The 22,592-nt window shown below is 26.9% G+C and overlaps 2 protein-coding genes across 3 annotated transcripts in view; both read right to left on the reverse strand.

The window, feature by feature from the left end:
- The window catches only part of LOC111029876 (calpain-A), a 51,021-nt gene extending 45,610 nt beyond the window's left edge, over positions 1-5,411 (reverse strand). The window contains exon 1 of the mRNA XM_022309102.1: positions 5,122-5,411. Within this exon, the coding sequence (XP_022164794.1) occupies positions 5,122-5,222 (101 nt within the window). The 5' untranslated portion in view covers positions 5,223-5,411. The remainder of the gene's footprint in view (positions 1-5,121) is intronic.
- A 2,405-nt stretch (positions 5,412-7,816) lies between these two features.
- On the reverse strand, positions 7,817-21,228 carry LOC111029877 (glycerophosphocholine phosphodiesterase GPCPD1-like). 2 transcript variants are annotated; one of them, XM_022309107.1, is made up of 17 exons: positions 20,653-21,228; positions 19,697-19,959; positions 17,681-17,850; positions 17,456-17,619; positions 17,225-17,386; positions 15,146-15,253; positions 14,907-15,066; positions 14,694-14,835; positions 13,297-13,528; positions 12,079-12,237; positions 11,828-11,958; positions 11,216-11,351; positions 10,850-11,010; positions 9,699-9,846; positions 8,735-8,859; positions 8,568-8,633; positions 7,817-7,879 (listed from the first exon to the last, which is right to left on the reverse strand). In XM_022309107.1, the coding sequence occupies exons 2-17, from the start codon at positions 19,945-19,947 to the stop codon at positions 7,867-7,869; spliced, it is 2,328 nt and encodes a 775-aa protein (XP_022164799.1). In that variant the 5' UTR covers positions 19,948-19,959; positions 20,653-21,228; the 3' UTR covers positions 7,817-7,866. The 2 variants fall into 2 exon arrangements, with proteins under 2 accessions (XP_022164799.1, XP_022164798.1); XM_022309106.1 differs by having other exon boundaries at positions 20,806-21,224.
- Between the last annotated feature and the right edge of the window lie 1,364 nt (positions 21,229-22,592).

Consider the following 22,592-nt stretch of genomic DNA (forward strand, 5'->3'; position numbering starts at 1 on the left):
ATGTAATGCAATATACATAACACATATCCCTATAGCATTATGGTCTTATAATTTTGTTTACTAGATCGTTTTTATTTCGTATTGTTTCGTATTGCTTCCAAAAGACTAACCTAACTATAGCATAAAAAATACCTGAACTTTTGACAAAATTATACTTATCATCTATAGATAGTAATTAGTTGTTGAGTACACATTAGTAAATGTTAAGCTGTGGCCTGACTTTCTATGAAAATAAAAACTTTAAATTCAATAAAGAATGGTTGAGTCTTGAGTACCTACCTACTTTCCATGCACACTGTACAAACATGCATCACATATTAACTGTAATACAGTATAGAAAACATTTTTATGAACTATTACTAAAAGTTTCTGTTTCAAATTGTATGATGATAATATAATATATAAACATTTATGATCAATTAATACTAAATAGTAACTATTTACCAACTTTATAAATTAAAAATTAAATTTAAGACATTTCTATTTTCTCATATAATCTACATTTTATAGATGCCTATAATAGTAGTTACTAGTTTGTGGTTAGCCGTTATATACTCTTTGATAAATTCAAATACTTTTTTTTAGATTTAAAATGTGAGCACTAAAACTTTGTCCAATGATGCCAATACTCGATAAAATTAAAATGTACAACTAAAACAATACTAAAACTGCATAAAGGTAAACACAATGGTAAAATGAGTCCGAACTCAATTTACCGCCACCGCTCCAGTCTGTGCGAACCTTAATGATGTCTAATTAGTTGAACTTTAACCATATGAAATAGTTCCCTCAGATTATGTATATAATATCACTGTGTTGTTATTAGATAGGTAGATTAATAGGTCTATTACCTAGTTAAATAAGCGTCTTATTTTGAAACAATTCAGTTTTTGTAAATTTTAATTCAAATTTTGATTATAAAATCGTTATGATTTTGTTGATTTTCAGTTTGAAGCCCCCAGTAAGTAAATAGTCCACAAAGCCACTATTTCTTTAAATCAGGCCCTGAATAAGTTACTGCAATTATTTAAGTGTTAAATTTGAACTCAATGATAAATCATTACATACAAAAACAATTTTGAGCGAAAACAGGTTCTGACAATTCTAGTTTGTCGACTGTCAGCCTACAATACCAAGTATAATTTTATGATATATTTATGTGGCTATTACAGTAATTTATTTTACTATTAATATAACAATAGGCGATATAGATAGGCTTAAAATTAATCTAAATTTTTTTAATGTTATTCCTCTTAGTAAAATATAGCTTATTTGTTTATAACTATATAAGTACCTACGTAAAAAAATCATTATTCTTTGTTTAAACTACTCATTGCATCCTAATTTGAATAAATAACTATATTGTGCATAAAAAAATGTTAGTATACTTATATAGGTATATTTTGGTTCCAGTATAAACTACTTATGAAGCAACTTGTAATAAATGGTTAAGCATTATTTATAAAAATTTAGTATTCAATACGCCTAGCTGTCATAGTGTCATATGTATAAGTACTTTTAAAATGTTGTCATTTTGTTGTCTTTTCAAATGTTTTTTTTTAAAATCATGCCTATGACGTATCTTTAACATTTTTTTGACCGAGCAAATAAATTGTATCGATATTTATAAAAAAAAACTAAAAATAAAGTATCAAACATTTAAAATGTCTATAATTTAATTAAAAAGGGTAAAAATATTTTTTAAATTATACCCACGTATAGAAAATGTCAATGTAAACATTGTTCAAAAACTAAAATTTTCTGCGGTTATTTGTTTTTGAATTATTATAACAACATAATAAAATCGTTTCATGAGAAATAGTTATTTTACACTTGAGTATAAATTTCATAAACAAATTTAAACTCCAGACACTCATAAAAAATAAGTTTTGTTAATCTCAACTTTTTTTTGATTCCAGAAAAAAAAATCATTACTGATTAGGAATCTTGAAATAAACTTTTTGACTGGCAAAAAGAACTCTTGTGGTTATTTATAGAAAATAAACTAAAACAATGAAAAGATTGGTGTAAATTTCAAATAAATATTAATTTTTGAATTAAAGCAAAATAAGAAAATCGATTTTTTCAAAACTGGTTTTCGTAAAAATGCCTTTCCCCAGTAGTTTTTTTTCTCGGTTATTTTGAAAAGTAATTGGAGTTTTAAATTTTAACTTTTTACCTACCAAAAGTATCGACTAGATTTATTTTCCTTTCAAAAAATGTAGTACATTGAAGTTGAAAATTATAGCATTTTTTCTTCTAGAAATGTGTATTTGTGTAGATCATTGTGAAATCAATACATTCGTTGCTTTCGCTCAGAATCTAAAAACTACTATGAAATATATTAAAAATATAATGGCTTTATTTATTCTTTAATTTATAATTTTAACATGATTTACAATAATGGAAAAATAAAAAAATCAATTAATTATTAATTATCAGTTATCGCTTTGTCACTTATCGTCAGCTTTCGATATCATGGTTATTGATGTATCGATAATATGAATTATTAACTATTGAGTATTAAGTACCCAATAATTTAAGTTAATCACGTATGCACGTTTCAAGAGAAATAGGTACATATATTTTAAATTGTGGGTAGATACTAGATAGTATAGATATACCATATTACCATAGATAGTATTTGCAATCGTTGTTGAATGTCTATGTGTTTAAAAATAAATTGTTGAAATTCACATACTGGTCTATTACTTATTAGCTTTATATATACAATTCAAACTTCAAAGGAACATAATATTATACAAATTATATCTTATATGTCATTAGTTGTACCAACATCAAAATCTTTATTTTTTTAAATGGTAACAACCATATTTTGTATAGAATTATGGTGGTTTTTTTTCTGAAAATATTGTTGGTGAAAAAAAAATATTATGACTATAGTAAATTCATTCATAGTTTGAAATGAAGTAATTGCAGGAATACATTTAATTTACTAGACCTAAATATTATTTATTTTTTAATTATCTTTAATACAGTTTCATATAATTTAATAAACTTAAGTAGGCCATTTAACTAATAAAAAAAAAACATTTCGTTCATTTTTGAATTTTTGGGATAGATGCCTACAATTTTGTTGGCAAACATAGTTAAAGACAAACATATTTAACAGCTTAACATACAACAATTATTAAATATGTAGGTACTTGTAAATTGATGAAATCTATGCTAATATTATATTTAGTAACTATTTGTGTCAGCACCCCCCTTCCACCCTCAGAATTTCAAAGCACAGCTATTAAATATTAATTTATTATAATATTACTGGAAAGTGTTTCGATCACGTAAAAAGCTCTTATTCATTTATAAATTAATTATTATTTGTTAGTTTATTCCTTAAAGTGCGTAGTTATAGATAGCATATTGAGCCTTTAATTGAACCATTGTTCAGATAATCATGTTAAGTAATCTTATGACATAAGACTTTATACTTTGTAGTTTGTACCTATCAGATATTATGTATGAGAATGCCAAACTTCCATAAATGACATGCTAAAAACTTAAAATCCATTTCACATGTTCAATATTTTTAATTAAAATACCAAATACTCGCCATATATAATTAGAATAAGAAAACTTGTATTACCTATGCAATGTCGTTTTCATTTTTTCGATAGGTTTTAAGTTAAATTGTAAAATGTTATTCAAGTTTGAAAAACGTAAAACTAACTAATATCAAAACTATAATTTTAACTTTTTCGTGTTGTCAAGAAAATAAAAAAAAAATTTCATGTTGTCCTCGTCCTGTTATAGACTCTATAGTATAATATTACATAATAGTATTATAATATTGTGTATGTTGAAAATTTGGTTTGATTCTTTACAGAGTGAAACCGTTTTTCCAAAATAACTTTTAATCACGCAACAATCAAATATGATTAACTACGTCTTAAAGTTACTCTGAACTAGTATATTACAAACATTTACTTTTTTTCTTTTATTTTTTCTTAAAATGTTAATAAAATTGCCTATAACAAACGCCTTATAAAGCGTGTGTTCGTGGGTGGATCATCTTAACCACGAATTTAATAGTAAACTTCTTTCTTTCAGGGTTAATAGTAAAAAATAAAAATGTAAAATCAATCAAGAAATATTTATTGATTTATTTTTATTCCAAATGTATTATATACAGCGTGGTTAAACAAATAATATTAAATATGTTAACCACAGATTTCCACAATTGTCGATACTTTCAAGTAGATATTTAGGTACCTACTACCTACATACTTTTTATAATTCTCTGAAGGGGTGGTTAGGGGTCTCTAGTAAGACGTTAATCGTTAAAATCATAATTTGTATGAAGTGCTGGAAAAATCCAAAATGTTATAATATATAGGTACCCAATATAATACACGTCTGAGATATCCTAGTCATGCGCCCACTTTAATATAACAAACTATTAGCCTCGAGAAAAATCGTGGCTGTATATAAAAATGCTCATAACACCCTTAAAAGTTAAAATACCTATCGTTAAAAAACAAACATACAAAATATGTTTTTTGGGCTGAGATTAGACAAATTCACCCAAAAATCAAATTTTTTTTACTCATAATTAGATTTTTCTGAACTCAAATTTAATTAGGTGTTACTTATTTCTTAACAACTTTTTCACTTGTGGCATAGAATTTTCGTCGGTTTAGTAAATAGGTAAGTACGTGTCTAGACAATGCATTTATTTTAAAAATAGTTTAAATATTAAAATATTTATAGAATTAGTAGATACTGCAGTTATGAGCGGCTTTGCCGAAAATACGTTCACACAGACGCGATGAAGACCGCCTACAGTATTTACCGCGCGAAAAAAGCCACTAGGCCTGGACTAGCTTTTACAATTCCATGTTTGTAAAATTGAAGGTAGAGGCAACAAAATCTTCTTGGCGTTTATTTTAGTATATTTTAAACTTTCAAATTACCGAACATAAAAATGCTAAGTGGGTACCTATAGTTACGATACACAGTTAATAAGACATTAATTTGATACTTAAAAATTAAAAAAAATTATTTGTTTGTCTTATTTTTATCTAAAAGTCCCCTCCTTTACACAGGTGATGGTATGAGAGGTATCATAATTAAATGTAGGTATATAAACAGTAAACGTACACTGAATACAGAGACGATGGACGGAAGTCATTGTAAAACCCGGAATTCTCGGGCCTCTTTGACTTCACGATCGGCACGTGCTGTATGGGGTAAACGGGCATGGTGCAGCAGTGTTCAACAAAAAATTATATATGTAGAAACATGTACGATTCGCAAGCTAAAACGGAAGAAGATTTCACATGAACTCGGACACTCCGGACTTTGCGGTATTAAACAAGTCTCCGCTCGCTCGTCGTACTTACAACTATTAAAATGTTGAATTATTCGATATCGCCCGACGCGTATGTTGTTGTCGCGTGTACACATACACGATGAACTAAACAAAGCTCCACGGGAGAGTTGTAATAATCGTGTGGCGTACGTATAGTATAATATATTATATATATATACATAACGAGAATCGGCGAGGGACCTAAAAATAACCGAGCCGCCCTACAATGTTATTACTATTATTATTATTATGACTGCATGCTGCGCTCCCCGGCGTAGCAGCTCGTTGATCGGTCGGTCGAAATGTGTGTGTGGCATTATACTCTTAATATAATACGTCTGTATTTTATTTATTTATTTTATTTCATCTTCGTCGAGAAGTACGAATATCGTGAAATATAATTAATATAAAGCAGTTGAATTTATAAATCAAGTAAAACGTAACGTTATAGGCTAGGTCCAGACGGTCCACTGGTTCAGTGAAATAAATACCTATATGATATACAATTAAGTCTCGACTCTTGAAAACTTCGATTTCAACGAATGTTGTGTTGCGCTTTGAAATGTGTTTGAGAAACTTTGAAGTAGGTACCTGTATAATTCGAAAAATACTTAAGCGAATTAATTTTTATTCCCTTTGAGTCTCGAATTATCGAGACTCGACTGTAATATTATTATGTTATACTGATATATATGTTATTATATATGTTATGTATATTAGTGTAACAGTAGGTAGGTAGCACAGTAACACACATGACAATAATGGTGAAATTCAAAAGATTCCTACTAGGTACATACGTGCAGTGAAGACAGTTAAGTTGATTAATATTAGAGCAAATTTACTAATTATCATTTGTAGAGGAAGATATAAATTATAAACTGTTCTTGAGCAGTGTTTTTTTTTGTTTATATTTATTTTACACCATTTATAAGAATTTGAAAACAATAAATGATTTAAGTACTTATAAGTTATAACTTTTAAATAAATTGTAAATTAAAAGTATGTCACACTCCACAACATAGATACCAAATAGTTGAAAATATTAAACTATACTTACCCTCTTGGCCTCTGTGATGTGTGGTAGAGACGTTGCTAGTTATCATTGAGACTAGTGAAAGTGTTATACCTAGGCAGCTAAGTAGTCCTTATAAATCAATTAAGATATCAACATCGATAATCTCATGACAAATTATAACAACTTAAGTTAATTTACTATTTCCATTGCGTTTAATATCTGATATTATCTCGTTAATAGTGAGTTTATTATCTTCTTACCCAGTATTTTTCAAAATTCATTTTCCAAAACATTCAACACTAACTGCTAATCTAAAATCTAAAAATTATATTCTTAATTTTTATACTCTACGCCCATGGCACAAATTATATGCATTTATATATGTTAAGTTTTAAACATAGGTTTATGTGTGTATAGTTTAAAGTGTTATGAAACATATTTATAGATTACTCATATTGTACTGCAACCATTTGACATATATAAAAAAAAATTAAAGTCCTTAGCCTTAATTAATGTATAGTTTTATTTCATAAACATACTTTTTTATTAAATATTTCATTATATAGTTAACATTCTGAAAAATTTGATACAAGCTAGTTGCTAGGTTTGAACATGGAGAAATTTACAAAAATTAATTAAACTAATGAAATGGGGTTCTAGTTTAGGAATAACAAGTACTAATAAACATAAGGACACCTTCCAATCCATCATTGGTTGCTACAACTTAATAACATTAAAATGTTTGAGTAATAATAATTAATAAATTATATACACACGGAATGCTCAAAATGCAGAACTAATAGTTAACACTGTACCACTTACCATTTCATGCCCCTGTTATATATAGTAAAGGTAAATAGTAAAATATTCAATAATATTAACACCAAATAGTTATTAATAATATATAATCTATTAAAAACCAAATAATATTCAATCATATATTTATTTAAATACCAAATAATAATTAATAATATAATCATAAAAATACCAAATAATAATTAATAATATAATCATAAAAATACCAAATAATAATTAATAATATAAAATAATGGTTCTGTATGAAAATAATTTTTTAATAATCAACATTCATCAAAAACTATTATAATTCTATATATAAAAATCCCTGGTTTCTAGGAATGTTGCAATATTTCTGCACATTTTCAGTTATCAGTATACTGAGCATATACAGGGTATATTACTATAAATATATATGAATTTAATTTACAGCACCAAATCGCATTTATGCAAAAGAATTTAAACATCTAAGATTAAATGCCAGTATAAATACATTATTGTTATGTTTCAAAAATATCATGTTTCTACTAATTTAATTAACTCAATCAATACTTAAATTTAAACTTTGTAGCTTATAAATAATTTCCATTCTTACACTGATAAGTTAATAAACAATTATTTTTAGTTAATAATATATTAAAATACATTTAATAAAATATATATAATTTATTTTGATTATTTTATACTGTTCAAAACTAGATAGCATTGATTTCTGACTAATCTTCTAAATATCAGCCCTGAAACAAAAAAATAAGTGTAACATTAAAATATAGAAATAATGTTACGGAAGTGGTGGTTTCCATCAATCACTAAGGAATTTAGTTCATAGCTAAAATCATATTAGGTAATCTGGTACTACCATTAGCCTAGCCATCCATATAAAGTAATAAATAATAGTATTGAAATTCAGAGACCCGTATAAAAATTTCAATAATAGTTTTATTAAGAAAAACAATTGAATATCATATTGCATACAATGATATTATTGTATTAGATAATATACTTAAAAATAAATCTAGTCCGTTATTAAATATTTGTAAATACTAAATAGTTTTTAAATTCAATTCAGATTGAGTGGAAGACTAAACATATAAAAGCACAGGAAGGACAATAAGACGTTAAAATATATTATTATATTAGATAGTACATTGGGATATAATTAGGATTGTTAAAATTGAAAAAATCGTTATGTTTACAATACTATTATGCATATAAAACATGTTAAAAATGTTTACTTCAGTATCATAATACATAAATGAAATTATAAGTTAGCATAGTTTACATTATAAGCTTTACCTACAGCGTCTAGATATAGTCAGTTTCAAGACATAGGTTGACGGTGGTCGTGCTGACGTTCAAATGTCTGTTACATGCTGTCGGGGAGAAAGAACCTTTCATACATTTTTTAGTAATACTATTACTTACTTAGATTTTTTGGATTTAGTTGGTTTAACAGCTGGTTCCAATGAACCATCATCAATACAGTCATATCTATTAACAAACATGTTTGATATATTAAATTAATATTATATCATTATTCAGAATAAAATATAAAATAGTATATAATATAAACACGTTATATTAGTTAGTACCTTTGTTTTCTTGATGGCGACTTACATTCATTAATCTTTTCATTCCATAATGTTTCTGTTGAAGAACATTCATTTTGAAAACTGGCCTTACCAACATCCATGAAATATCTATTATTGTCTTTCTCCTAAAATAAAATTACATTTTATTAAAATTCATTAAAAAAATTATGTATGGATATGTTATAAATATCAATAAAACATCCTGATTTTATTTAAGTTATTTTTTTCCATCCAACTCATTGAATATTCACTGTTATTTGTTTCCAATAATTAAAAACGGGTATACAAACATATTTTAAAACAAAAACCAATGTTTAATTCATATACATGATTTTGTACTGTGACAGTATTGTGGGAGTGCTAGGTTTCAGAATATATGCTGAAATGGTTATATTAGATATTTCTCACACCATATTTTAATTACTACACTATAGACAGGTAACACCTATGCAACTCTTTTTCATTCATTAACTTTTGACAAGCCCAATAATGGTACATGGTAACAGGAGATCAGAAGATACTTATTCACCCTCTGCCACCATACAGTTTTATTGGATTGAATCTAAATTAAAATAATGAGAGCCAAATTTATTACATTAGATTTGTCTATCTATGGAATTTTAATCTATGTTCATGCTCATTGAAAGATATTTTTTTTCAAGTTGACTGCCTCCTATCAATCATTATTTTTTATAATTGTAATTTTGTAATTTTATTAATATTTTACATTAATATGATGAAATTCTACTTAATTAAGTAACTACCAATGATAAATTATTGATATATGAACAATGATATAAATTGATGCTTATAAATAAAAGATCAGTGCCTATTTTCCATTTAATTGTGATGGATGGATGTTCATTTTTTAAATCTTTTTAAGACATGTCTACCCATTAAGTTTATCTCTACCTCGCTACTGATTGAAACACATATTTAAAATAAATTAACTTTATGTACTAACTTCTTCACGTAAATGTGGCTCATCTTTAAGTGATTGTTGGTTTGATAAGAGGATATCATTTTGATCACAATAATTATTGGCAATGAAGACATCAGGATTTTTGGTAGAACAGGACATTTTTTTTTTCAATAACTCAATCTTGTCCAACCTATGAAACAAAATCATTATTAATATTCATAATAAAATCATTCAACATTTGACCTAATATTTAAAAACATGTATATATGTTATTTGAAAATATTAAGGGGTCAACTGAACAATAAAAAAATATAAAATACTTCAAAATAGTATTTTAGATAAATCTTAGATGATAGCAAAGCAAGAGTGTTAACAATTTTTTGTAATTTACTTTTTTAACTGGTAAAATGTACTAGTTAAATAAAAAAATAAGTAACCTGACTCAGTAAAAATCAGTTACTTTTTTTTTGTAACTAAATTTTAACAATCTATGACAAAGCACAATAAACAAATTAGATAAAAGTATAAATATATAAAAATAATACATTTATAATAGTAATTGACAAAAATAATAAAAAACAGAAGGCCCTGTATCATACTATAATCCTACAAACAGAAGTTAGTAACTATTAATGTTATTTTTTTTAGGAGATAATGGTATAAAGCATAAACATCAACGTATTTAAATATTTAATTAGGTTGTTTGGTATAGTATAATTGTTGAGAGATTTGAAATTAACTTATTTTGGTGAAATTGTAGTTTTATATGAAATTGCATAATAAGCTATTTTCATACACTATTTTTAATCTCTATTAAAATCGAGAACAGGGCTTTCTACACCTCAGAAAGTCAACAATTTGGTATTTATAATAGATACATTATAAACAATATTTCCAATTAAATTTATTTATATTTAAAATAATAATTTTTTACTAATCAGAAAAGTTGGCTATGAGATTTAAATTAAGAAAAATATTAACTTCACATGACTGAATAATGAATTAAGTAATAGCAACTGAATATCATGGCAAAAGTTATTTATAAAATATTTAACTTGTCTTAAAAGTCCAGCCTTGTATAATAGTATGCTGAATTATCATGAGCCACCATAAAAAAGCTTGTGTAAATTATAACCAAACAATTAGTTTTAACATAAAAGCATTAATAATAGTATAATATAACAACTCATTACTTATCGTATATAACAGCATTTACACCAAGTCTTTTGAATTTATTAGCAACATCTTTACAATTATTATCATCTCCCCAACAAAATAGCGCAAGTCCAGCTTGTTTGACAATATCTATTTGCAATGGATCACGCAACAAATCTTCAGAGTGAACATTAACTCCCTAAATGTAAACAAATTTATTCTAAAGTGAAACAATCTAATATTTATAATTTAAGTTATATGAAAAATGTGAATGTAATTTAAGTTATAATAAACATACAAGGTTATTAGTTACAGGTTAAATAAATAAATAAATAAATAATTAACTAATATGTATAAATTGCATAATATGATTTATAAGTTGAAATAAGCATCAAGAAATTTACCAATAAATCGTGACAAGTAGCATGGTAAACAGCGTTTTGTATAGAATGACATCTAGGATCAGCATATGAAGGGTACCGTATAGTAACGCCTTGTGTTAAAAACAATATAGGATACCGATTTTGCTTCATTTTAAGCCTAAAAAGTTATTAATCATTAATTATAAAATATTTTATTGTATATTAAATAATTGTGCATATTACAATATAAATTGGCTATAGTTAATCATTTGCTATGCATTCATTTTAAAATAATAAATTGTTTAGTAAAATTTGCTGCATGTACTGTTACAAAAATGCATTTATATTGTATGTAAGGTTGTAAATAAATAGTTTCTAAAAAATAAAATCTTCTATGAATACTGATACAATATTTCAAAAGAATAAGGTTGTCACATACAAATAAAATTAGTAATTATTACTGATTTAATCTTAATTTTTACTTTGATTTGTATAGTATACATCATTTCAATGATAAAACCTTTGAAAAAACGTAATTGTTTAAAAAAAAAAAAAAAATAATAGAAATGCTCTGTTAAGGCTAAAAAATGTAAGTTAAGAAATAGGTAAATAGATAAATTTTCCAAAAAGGACAGAAGCACCATAATAACTTACATAGTACAGACATCAGGGTGAAAACAAGAAAACACAATACTTCGTGATCCTGCAAATTCAAATGTGGTTTTAAGTATAGTGTCAACAAATAAATTCATGTCAAATGGGTTATCGAGTTCATAGGTTCCATCCTGAAAATTAAATGGCCAATTAAATATAAAACAAATAAAATAAGAATGAACTAAAATTTATCATAAAATACAATCATTTGATTTATATAGGTATAATTTATAGTTATAATAAATAATAACCTGAAGTTTCATCGTCCACTTCAATTCAATATTAAATCCGACACTGGCATCAACATCTGTAAATGCTTTCTCAAGTTTTGGAAAAGGTTGATAGTCATTTCTTACATCATTTAGAAAGTGAGTTTCGGAAAGAGTATAAGGTTCTTTTACATGATAAATCTGTAAAATAATTATTCATAAAATATTACTTCAGAATTTATAAAGTATAATATATGAATCTTGGACTCATAATGAAAATGGCAAGCGATTTTCCATTGAATCTATACTGAAAGCGCATTTGTGCATTAGGTGTGTCCTATTCTTAAATAGGAAGAAATAGGTTTTTAAATTTTATTTGGTATTTGGTAAAATAAAATCTCTGACATTTATACATTATGATACTTTTTTGATTGGGAAGTAAAATTTGTATACATGTGTGCAGTTTTACTAGTTATATGCTGGTATACTGCAGACTATAAGACAGCCAAAAACATAAGCTGTTAAAATTATTCGTTTAATTCATTGATACCTAAGTTTGTTTTAAAATGGTAAATCCAAATAAAGTTGACTACAGAATTTAAAAAATGTACATCGACATTTATTTTTAACTAATATTATAATAAATTGATTAATAATTATCAGAGGGATAAATGATAATTCCATGTTAATAAAACATGAATTATCTACAAAATATTAATAGTACTCAGGGATTATTTTCTCAGAGAATTTATTATTTCAAAATCTGTTTTTAAAAAAAATTTTTTCTACATAATTTAAGGTAACAAAACAACAATTCAGAAAAGAAACTTAATGACTTACATTTTTAAATAGCTATCATTTACTTTTTTAAATAACTTAAATTCATAATTTTTCATTGCAAAGAATATTTTATGGAGTATTTAAATATATCAAAATCAAATAGTAGGAGTTACAGATATTTTAAGTGTCCGTGAGTGGAGTAAAGTAAGCTTGCAAAATGGTAGCCTAGTTGACTACCTGTCCTCAAAACATATGACACTAATAACTACTAGTCCAAAAATTGAATTTTATACAAATAAATACTTTGAATAATATTCTACTTCAGAATAAAAAATATGTAGTCATACACAAAAGTAAAAACTAAAAAAAATATAATACAAAAATACTAAAAAATATATGGTTTTGCATAAATGTTTTGATTATACCAGACAAAATTTTGTAATGCATACATGTTTTAAATAGTTTATCTTAAATAATTACCTTTAGTTTTTGTAATTGTTCGAAAGAAAAATCTTTCAATGGGATTTGAACCATTTCAACATCTTCGGCTAAAAGATTAGTTTTAGATTTTGTTGCCATTGATACAACAAAATCGTGATTAATAATAGGTACCAAATCTTTTGTAAGTTGTACATCAAACTCAACTAAATCAGCCCCTTTATTTGCTGCTTCTTTCAGTGATGCTATTGTATTTTCACGAATGTGTGAACAACTAAGAACAAAATAAAAATTAATAATTTTAATAGTTACATTTTAAAAGAATGTATCGTAAATTAACTTAATTTAAAAAACAATGAAAATTAGTTTTAAAAGTTATATATAAAAAGTATACTGCAGAATAGTTGAAAACTTCTGTTAAAAATCACATTTAAAAATTATCATGAGTTATTATTTTTGGGCTCATATAACATTATAAGAAAAAAAATACTTCCATAATCAGAACTCTAAACAGTGATAATTAGGGCCACAAACTTCAAGTTTTTTACATTTGTCTAGAAAGGTTGGAAAACAATTAGTGATTTATAAATATTTCATTACACAAAGACGGGGTTAAACCTTGCCAGGTTTTGCCAACCTTTTCGAACAAGAAAGCTCTATACAATTTTTAAGTATCTGGTGATTGACCCCTGTTAATTAGGTATATTATGAATCATATTAAATGCATGCAGCCCAATAATACATTGTATGTTATATTTAGCTTTTATTATTTCTCGGAAAATTATATTTTTTTCTAAGCTAATAAATACTACTTTAATTAATATATAAAGTGCAAAAGTTTGTTACAGATTACATATGTGGTCAACCGATATTGGTTTAACTGTCGAGGGGCGTGTTTATTATTTATAGCAAGAGTAGTTGTGTATTGTATTTTAATATTTGTAATATTAATTTATTGAATTTTAAACTGTAATTTATTTAATTTAGGCATAGTATTAAAATACAATTGATTGTAATTACTTCCCATTTTTTTTTTAAATTTAAATTTGTAATGTTGTTTTTTCAGTTAAAAACATAAATAACTATATTTTCGTGTAATTCCAATGACGGTAAAATAAGATAAAAAATATAATGTAAGTTAAAAACAAATAAATACAAAACGGTTGTACTATTTAAAACAGTGTGCTTGCTGGTTCATTAAATTTTAATAATTTTAAAACAATTGACCAATATTTCAGCAAGGATCGACCATTCGATCACAATCAACTGGTTGGCAACCAATGCACTAGGAGATATGATAAAAAAAAAATTGTATTGCATATTTAAAATGCAAAAGTACACAAATATTTTGAAATTTATAAGTACTAGAATAATTATTATTCGTTTGCCTTAGCAATAACATACTTAATATTTGGCAATATCATTAAATCCGAACTTACTCTGATAAGATTTGTTTAAACGATGAACCTGATCCTCTATGGCCAATATCTAATGGAACATCGTTACTTTTCCAGTCTGTCAATCTCAATTGTTCCAGCGTACATTTGATATCTTTTGTTGGCTTTATAATTAAATAATCAACTGTAATTATGACAATAGGAACATTTTAATACTAAGATGGTTAACTTTTAGGAATATATTAATCAATTTACTTTTAAGTTCTCCTATTGGCCTATGACGAACACTGGTGATGGGAGATATAATTATTCCATTGCTATATTTCATATTACTTGGTAGGATGTGAGTGAATCCAATATGGAAAGGAGGTTCATCCGAAGATTCTTTATGCAGATACAAATCAAAAAGATATCCCTGCAGAAGTATTAGCATAAAAGGTAATTGTTAATAACCAACATAAATAAAATATTAATTTTGGAAACTAGATACTTACAACACGACTGAAATTGTACATTTTTGTTTGAAATAAATGAAAAGTATTTTCTTGCACAGTAGTACCAAACTGATTTTGATGCTTAAAGCTATGACCTCCAGGAATATCCTAAAATAATTATTAAATCTATTAATAATAATACACTAATTACATAATAAATATATGTATTTAAAAACCGTGGTAATTTATCAAACAAATTTAAGGGTTTAATTAAGGAGTAAAGTTAGACAAGATATCTAGCTTATACTGATGCTAATATGTGAACTTGTTAAGTAAATTTGTACGTGTGATTCCCATACCAAAAGTGTCCTTGCGCATGATTTTTGTAAAAATATAAACATCTATACAGAAAATTGAAAACATTTAAATATATTAGCTGAATTACCCAGGAATAAATTTAACTAAGATGCGCAGTGCACCAGCATCAGATAAATAGTGGATGGCTCACCCTCAAAGTACTGATTGAATTTATTATCTTCCCTGAATTGTCAAAATCAGTTAAGTATTTGCACATGTATCATTTAGATATAACCTAACTAACAATACCTGTATAAGCTGTCTATCTATTATAAATGTATAACTAATACACCTATCATTTATTTTATTTCAGATATTTTTTTCCAAATTTGTTGAACATTTTTTTAAGTATTGGACCTCAACCATAGACTTGCCTCTAATATATTGTAACAGTTGTTACTCAATTTTAAATTAATATTGAAAATATAATTTAATAGTCTAAACAATATATAATACAGTACTGAAAATTATATCAAATTATGATGAGAAATAATTATGTTATATTTTATTAATTGTATCCAAATGCAATCCCAGTACAAAAAAATCAAGATCCACCCCATAGGGTTCGAAAAAAAGAAACTAAGTACAGAAGAATCCGCTCACTTGTGACACATTGGGCGATGACTATTTGTCCCCATAAACCAAATGAAAAATAAACCGAAACTATTTAAGTGCATATATATACATACATATATACTTAATTCATACTCTGTTTAAAAATTATTTTTATTATTATTGGCAGTAATACATTATATTTACTATTGTGTACATATGTACATATATTATACATTAATAAGATGATTATTTTATTATACATATTATAAATGAATTGATTAACATACTTAATTCATATTTTGGTAGGCTGCTTTGACATAATTGACGTAAGATATTAGTATATTACCTATACGTACATATACATATGCATGGTTAAATAACAAGGTATGATTGCATTGAGACGTATTTTAGTTATGAGCTGCGCACTTACTAATATGCAATATATTATAAATCTATATTGCATGATTTAACATGGAAAGGAATATCGACTGTCAGGGATTTTTAGTTTTATTTAACCATGGAATTAATAATTTTGTATTGTTATGTTAACTAATAAATCAAAGTGATAATAGCATTGCAAGTGGCGGCCATGACACCTGCGTATCACAAATTTGCGATCATACCTAGTTATTTATCCATGTACATACGTACATAAAATATAAAAGAGCCATAAAAATTAGATAGCTAGTTTTGATAAGAACGTAGATAAGTTAGGTCAGAATAACGAGTTAGACACTTTGATTTTTATCCCATATAACCAAAAGTTTGCCCTCGAAGTTAAATTGCCTTAAACAAATACATTCGTTCACGACTATGAAAATTTGTCTCCAAAAAATGGTGTCTCAATAAGGTAGATTCTACTGTACTGTACTTAAGTCTCAAGAAATCTATTGATATCTTTTATTTCATAGGTCAAATCGTTCAGAAGTTAAACAATCATAACAGATACACATAATTATATTAAATAAAATATTTAATAAACTTTAATTCTTAAGTCATATCTTTAAGGTTTTGATCGGTGTTTTTTATATTAATTTAACAGTTAGAGTAGATAATTTAATACTTTAAATTAAAGACTATTTGTTTTTTAAATATTTTAGTGATGAATGGAAAATCACCTATACTAAAAATCTATGAAAATAATTTAAATCTAAATCCAAATCTTAAGGCATGTCTGTTTATAGGGTAATTTTTAAACTGCATAAACATTAAACAATTTATATTTACCACACATTCTACATATGGCCATCCAAAATGTTTCTCAATATAATCAGTTCCTTGTGAGCTTGAATCTTCATGTATGAAACTACTTGTATTAGGAGATGTATCCCCAGAATCAGTTGACAGTTTTGACAAAGGTACAGGTGTCATCTTTACACTAACTAAGCTCTAAAAAAAAACGTAAATAATATTCTTAGTATGCAAACTTTAATATAATTTATATAATAATTTCCATACCATTTTACTTTGTAGTTTAGAGTTCCAGAATGTAATAGGAGTATCAAATAATTTGAACTGAATAGCACATTCCGTAGTTAAAAACCCCTTGCTGATATATTTTTTATCATTCATACCATACATATCACTTTGAAATGCATTATCACTGCTCGATATTTGGGTTTCTAAGATTAATATATTTATTATTATAATATTTTACCATGTTCTTTATTATAATTAACATACCATCTTGTACACGTCTAGGTTCCTGTTGAGACTCCCATGAATGAACAAAAATATGTCTTTCTTTTATAAATTCACCGTCAGGTTCTACAATATATGCCATGAAATAACGAAAGAATATTTCTTTTTCTGGTGGCAAATGTATAGACCCAGTCCAAACACAGTATTTTCGACTAAAATAACATACATTAAAATGTGTTGATTAAAATAAATTATAATATTATTGCATAGATTGTTTAATACAAGGAAAAATATTTAATTAAACATAATCAATTATCATACATGGTTAATTATTAGGTATCTTACAAAATACACATTTATAAAAAATAAAGTTACTTAATAAGTTATTACAGTTTTAGAAACAATTATTATAAATTATTACTTGTAGAGCATTTTTCATGAACTTCAAAAAATTTAGTATTGTTTTATTATAGTTTGATATTAAATGTAGAACTACAAATTTACAACCTAATTTGTGAAAAAAAGCATTATAATATGAAGAGTTCATTTTTGGATTATTTGCTGCAATTAGCAAGCCAGATATGTCCTAGTTTGGACATTCTAGATTAAAGTAACACATATAAGATACAAAAATAAAGTCAGCTTGTATATCTAAATAGTATTGATATATACTGAGAAGTATACGATATACCTACAATTGATATTTATTGATTATAACATTTATTATTAAAATCAGATTTAAAGTGTACAATGTATGTAAAAAATTGTTGAATTTGTTTCAAGTGATTTAAAAAAAAAATAATAATAACTAATACCAACTTCAACGATCAAAATACTAACAATTAAAGTATTACAAATTATGCAAGTAAAAAAAGTCTAAGCTCATTGTATTATAAAAAAATGCCTTAACCTTTTCACTGCTACACTATTTATTCACTGCAACCAGTGTATGCTACAAAAAATAAAATTTTAGTTATTTTTTTCTAATTTTTAATTTTTAAATCTACAATATAAAATTTCTAGAAAAGTTTACTAAAATCATACAGTTATTGGAAAAATGATAGTATTATAAGATTAAGAAATGTAATAGTGCGCCTGGAATAGTGAAAGGGTTAGTAAAAATATATGTCTTGTATGATAATGATAATACATGCTAATGCCAATATGTCTCTAGTTATAAGTCTAATAAATAAATATTAGTTTTATCTAAATAAAGTCAACTTTTAGAATATTTTATGACATGTTATCTCTAAGAAAAAATGATCAAAAGATTAAACACAAATATAGTACATACCAATGCTCATTTACTTGTCACACATATTAGCAAGTCATTAAATTAAAATGTTACTATATTTGTATTCTTAAACATAATCAAATGTAGTCCCCCTAAAGAGTTGAAAGTATTAATACTAGTACACTTAGTTATGATGTGGTTAGATTTCAATTTTAGTACATTAAATATTTGGAAATTACAATCTATTAACACGATCACTGCCACACGTATATTTCTAGTCTGGTGCCACAGTATCTATATCTACGGATAACATACGCGGGACTATAAAAGTAAACGAAAAAACCCGGGAAACAATAAAACAGACTGATAAGAATTTTCTGTTAATATGTTCTATATGGCCTGATAAATAATAAAGCAGTGCCTCTATAGCCGAATTATGATAGGAGTGTATTTTCAATATCCACGGATCTGCGGTGGCCAGAAGGGCCTACTACCAACGCCAATCAAAGGCTGAGGTGAATGTGTTAAGTTTCTTATTCAACCATATTATACTATGATGAATAGCCTATAACATATATTTTAATATAGATAATCACTTAACTAAATATAATTGGAATCGGCTTAATTTTTAATACAGGTATTACATACTTGCAAAATTAAATTTAACTCTAAAATTATAAATATGAAAGAAAATCCAGTCTAAACTAAAAGTACTTAAGTGGAAATGTAACTGTTTTATTTTTAAATGGCTAATCAAAATATTATGTATTGACATACAATATTATTATTTGATATCAGCATTCTAATGATTACAATCAACTTACTTTTTTCTTATACGTATCACATTTGTATTGTTTAGAACAAATGCCTTGTTCGCTTCCCAATTACCTAAGACTGAACAGTTACCAGATACACAAATATATTGTCCGGTTATTGTTTCAGCTTCAACAGTGAATGTTTTGAGTACTAATAACTCCTCCATTTCTTTAGATGATCTTGGTACCGTATGAGAATTTGTATCTGATGAATGCGCCTGTTTGGCATTTGTTTGATCTTGTTCAAACCATTGTTGCATATTATCTAATATCTATATGTTCAAAAAAAATTGAAATACACAATATTAATACATTAAATATTAATCACTAATGTTTGTTTTAGGTAATGTGCATGAGCTATTATAATAAATTACTAATAGTGAATAGGTATCAATTCTTAGGTTAACAGCATTTAAAGCTCATAATACCTATTTGAACTCAAATTTTTCCGGTGAAAGAGAGAATTTTTTTTAATTTTACTTTTTATATATACCTACTATTTATATACTATAGGTTATTATGTATGTCTAAATACATTTTTAAAAATTGTAAACAGTAATAAAATATAGTATGTGCATGTGGTTGATATATAGAAAAAATTTGATTAATAGATAAACAAACAAATTTATATTTTATGAACATTTTAACCATGTCAATCAGATTTAATAATTCATCTTAAGGTGTTCTATGCTAGGTACTAATGGCGTTTTTAAACGTTAAGACACTAAAAAATACAATATCTAAATTATAAATAATATTATAATAAATAAGAATTTTCCGTGAATGACAATCGCTAAGTACAATACAAATACCTACGTAGGTAGTATATTATAGTTCATTCCAAAAAACTAAAATGATGATGCACTATTTATCCCCTACCCCGCCCATGGTAGACTAAGAAAGCAGTAAACATTTGAAAATATCATAAACAAAAAACAATAAACGTCAAGCGGCGTAGTCTTTACCTCGAAACAATGGTCAGGCCTAAACGATCGAACGAATTCGAGATGATATCGGCGTCGTCGACTTTCAGAAAAACGGATAAAATGACGGACCTCGAAACGTCTCGTACCGTTTTTCAGTTCTTTTGTATGAAAAAAATTAACGAAAAATAATACCTGCGGCCTCCTTCACAATAGCGTCGAACTCGTCCGTTTCGTTCGTTTTCTTCGACACAATTTGCCAACGACTTCGAAAAGGAGGGAATGGGCGACACCCGCGCTTGACTGAATGATGCGCACGTCGCTGTCGTCGTAATAGTAGTTGTTGTCGCCGTCGTCGTCGGATAACCCGGCACGCGCGGACCTTATCGCGGAAACGTCAAGATTTGGTGATACTGCCAGAGTGCCGAGGCGACACTTGGGTAACACACACACCGTCTTGAGGGAACAATGTTAGTAATGTTCCTGTACTTGAAAAATGTCTAGACTCTACTACGACCATTGTCACGAAATGTTGACGGGATGAATCAAGACGATTACGAATTTTCTTTTCGACAGTACAGTTGTACGAGAATACGCGATATTAGTAGCAGTAGTTGTACTTCACGTATCTTCGAGATTGTTATCATAGTTATCGTATCGTGGTTGCGGTTATTTCTTATCGATCGGTTACACCACTCCGTCAGATACCCACTGATTGGTCCGCTTCGAAATCGCGCGATGACGGATACATTATATCCATTGATAAGTAATATTGTTAAGAACATAAACTTAATATATTCATGTAGTCATCTGGCCTCCAATCTCCATGGTTTTAGTAACACGGATAATATGCTTAATTATTATTGTATTTACATTTTACAAAATATTAATTTGTTGTGGTCTGAACTCCAAACTAGGGCCTACAATGTATGCTACCATCAATAAAAAGCGTTTTCCAGTATTTCCACAAAATTAAGTGTTTCTCATTAGTCGCGACCTTATGCATATAAAAAGTGGACAGCAACAATAATCCAATGTCTGGAGAATACAATCCGTTGATTTCTTTCTGGAACTTAAGCACGAATTGTTAACCGGTCTACACATGCATTCGGTTGTCAGTGATACCGTAATTATGGACTGTTTCATGCAACATGTAATAAACGTGAATTGTAGGATGACAGCACCTTTGTCCGGTAGAGTATTAACCTTGGTAATGACGACAGTGTCTGTACATGTGATTGTGGATGATCCACAATCCGATCGATCAGATTCAACATAAGACAGAACTGATGGCACCTCTGATGAGTCAGTTATTACAGAAGTATTAACATGCAGGGGGCTTCTAACTTGTCGACGACTTATCTTCAAAGATATTTGCAGATTCCTGACAGGGAACTTATGATTGTATTCTGGAACAGTTCGACAAATATAACAATACTAAAGCGATTAATGTTAAGGGGTATACTTAAATATTTAAAATTAACTGCATATAATGATAGGAATAACAATGAATTTAATATAAAATTAACAAACAGAAAGTAAGGAACAGGGGCGGACTGGGCCGGCGGGAAACCGGGAACTTTCCCGGTGGGCCGCTGTTCAAAAATAATTTGTTATTATTACATTACTTAATACTTAAAATAAAATAGCCAATAGGTATAAATTCAAATGATGAATATTTTATATTTTCATATAATCATTACGCGCGTGTATGAAAAATTGTTTACATTTGGTGTTTAAAAATAGATTTTAGGTTTTGGTTCGGCTGATACTCCATCAGGAGTTTGCGTTTGATCAATAATTTGAATAATATATTATTTTAGTAATGCAAGAAAATCTTTGCAATCAACCGCAAATAAGCATTAAAAATGTAAATACCTATTTATTACCTAAAATTATTATTTTTCCCTAGTATTTTTTTTAAATAATAGGTATGCAATATGAATATAATTTATTTCCAAAGGAAAAATGAGTTAAATCTA

This window comes from Myzus persicae, unplaced genomic scaffold (genome assembly GCF_001856785.1).
Source record: "Myzus persicae strain clone G006 unplaced genomic scaffold, MPER_G0061.0, whole genome shotgun sequence".
NCBI classification, from domain to species: domain Eukaryota; kingdom Metazoa; phylum Arthropoda; class Insecta; order Hemiptera; family Aphididae; genus Myzus; species Myzus persicae.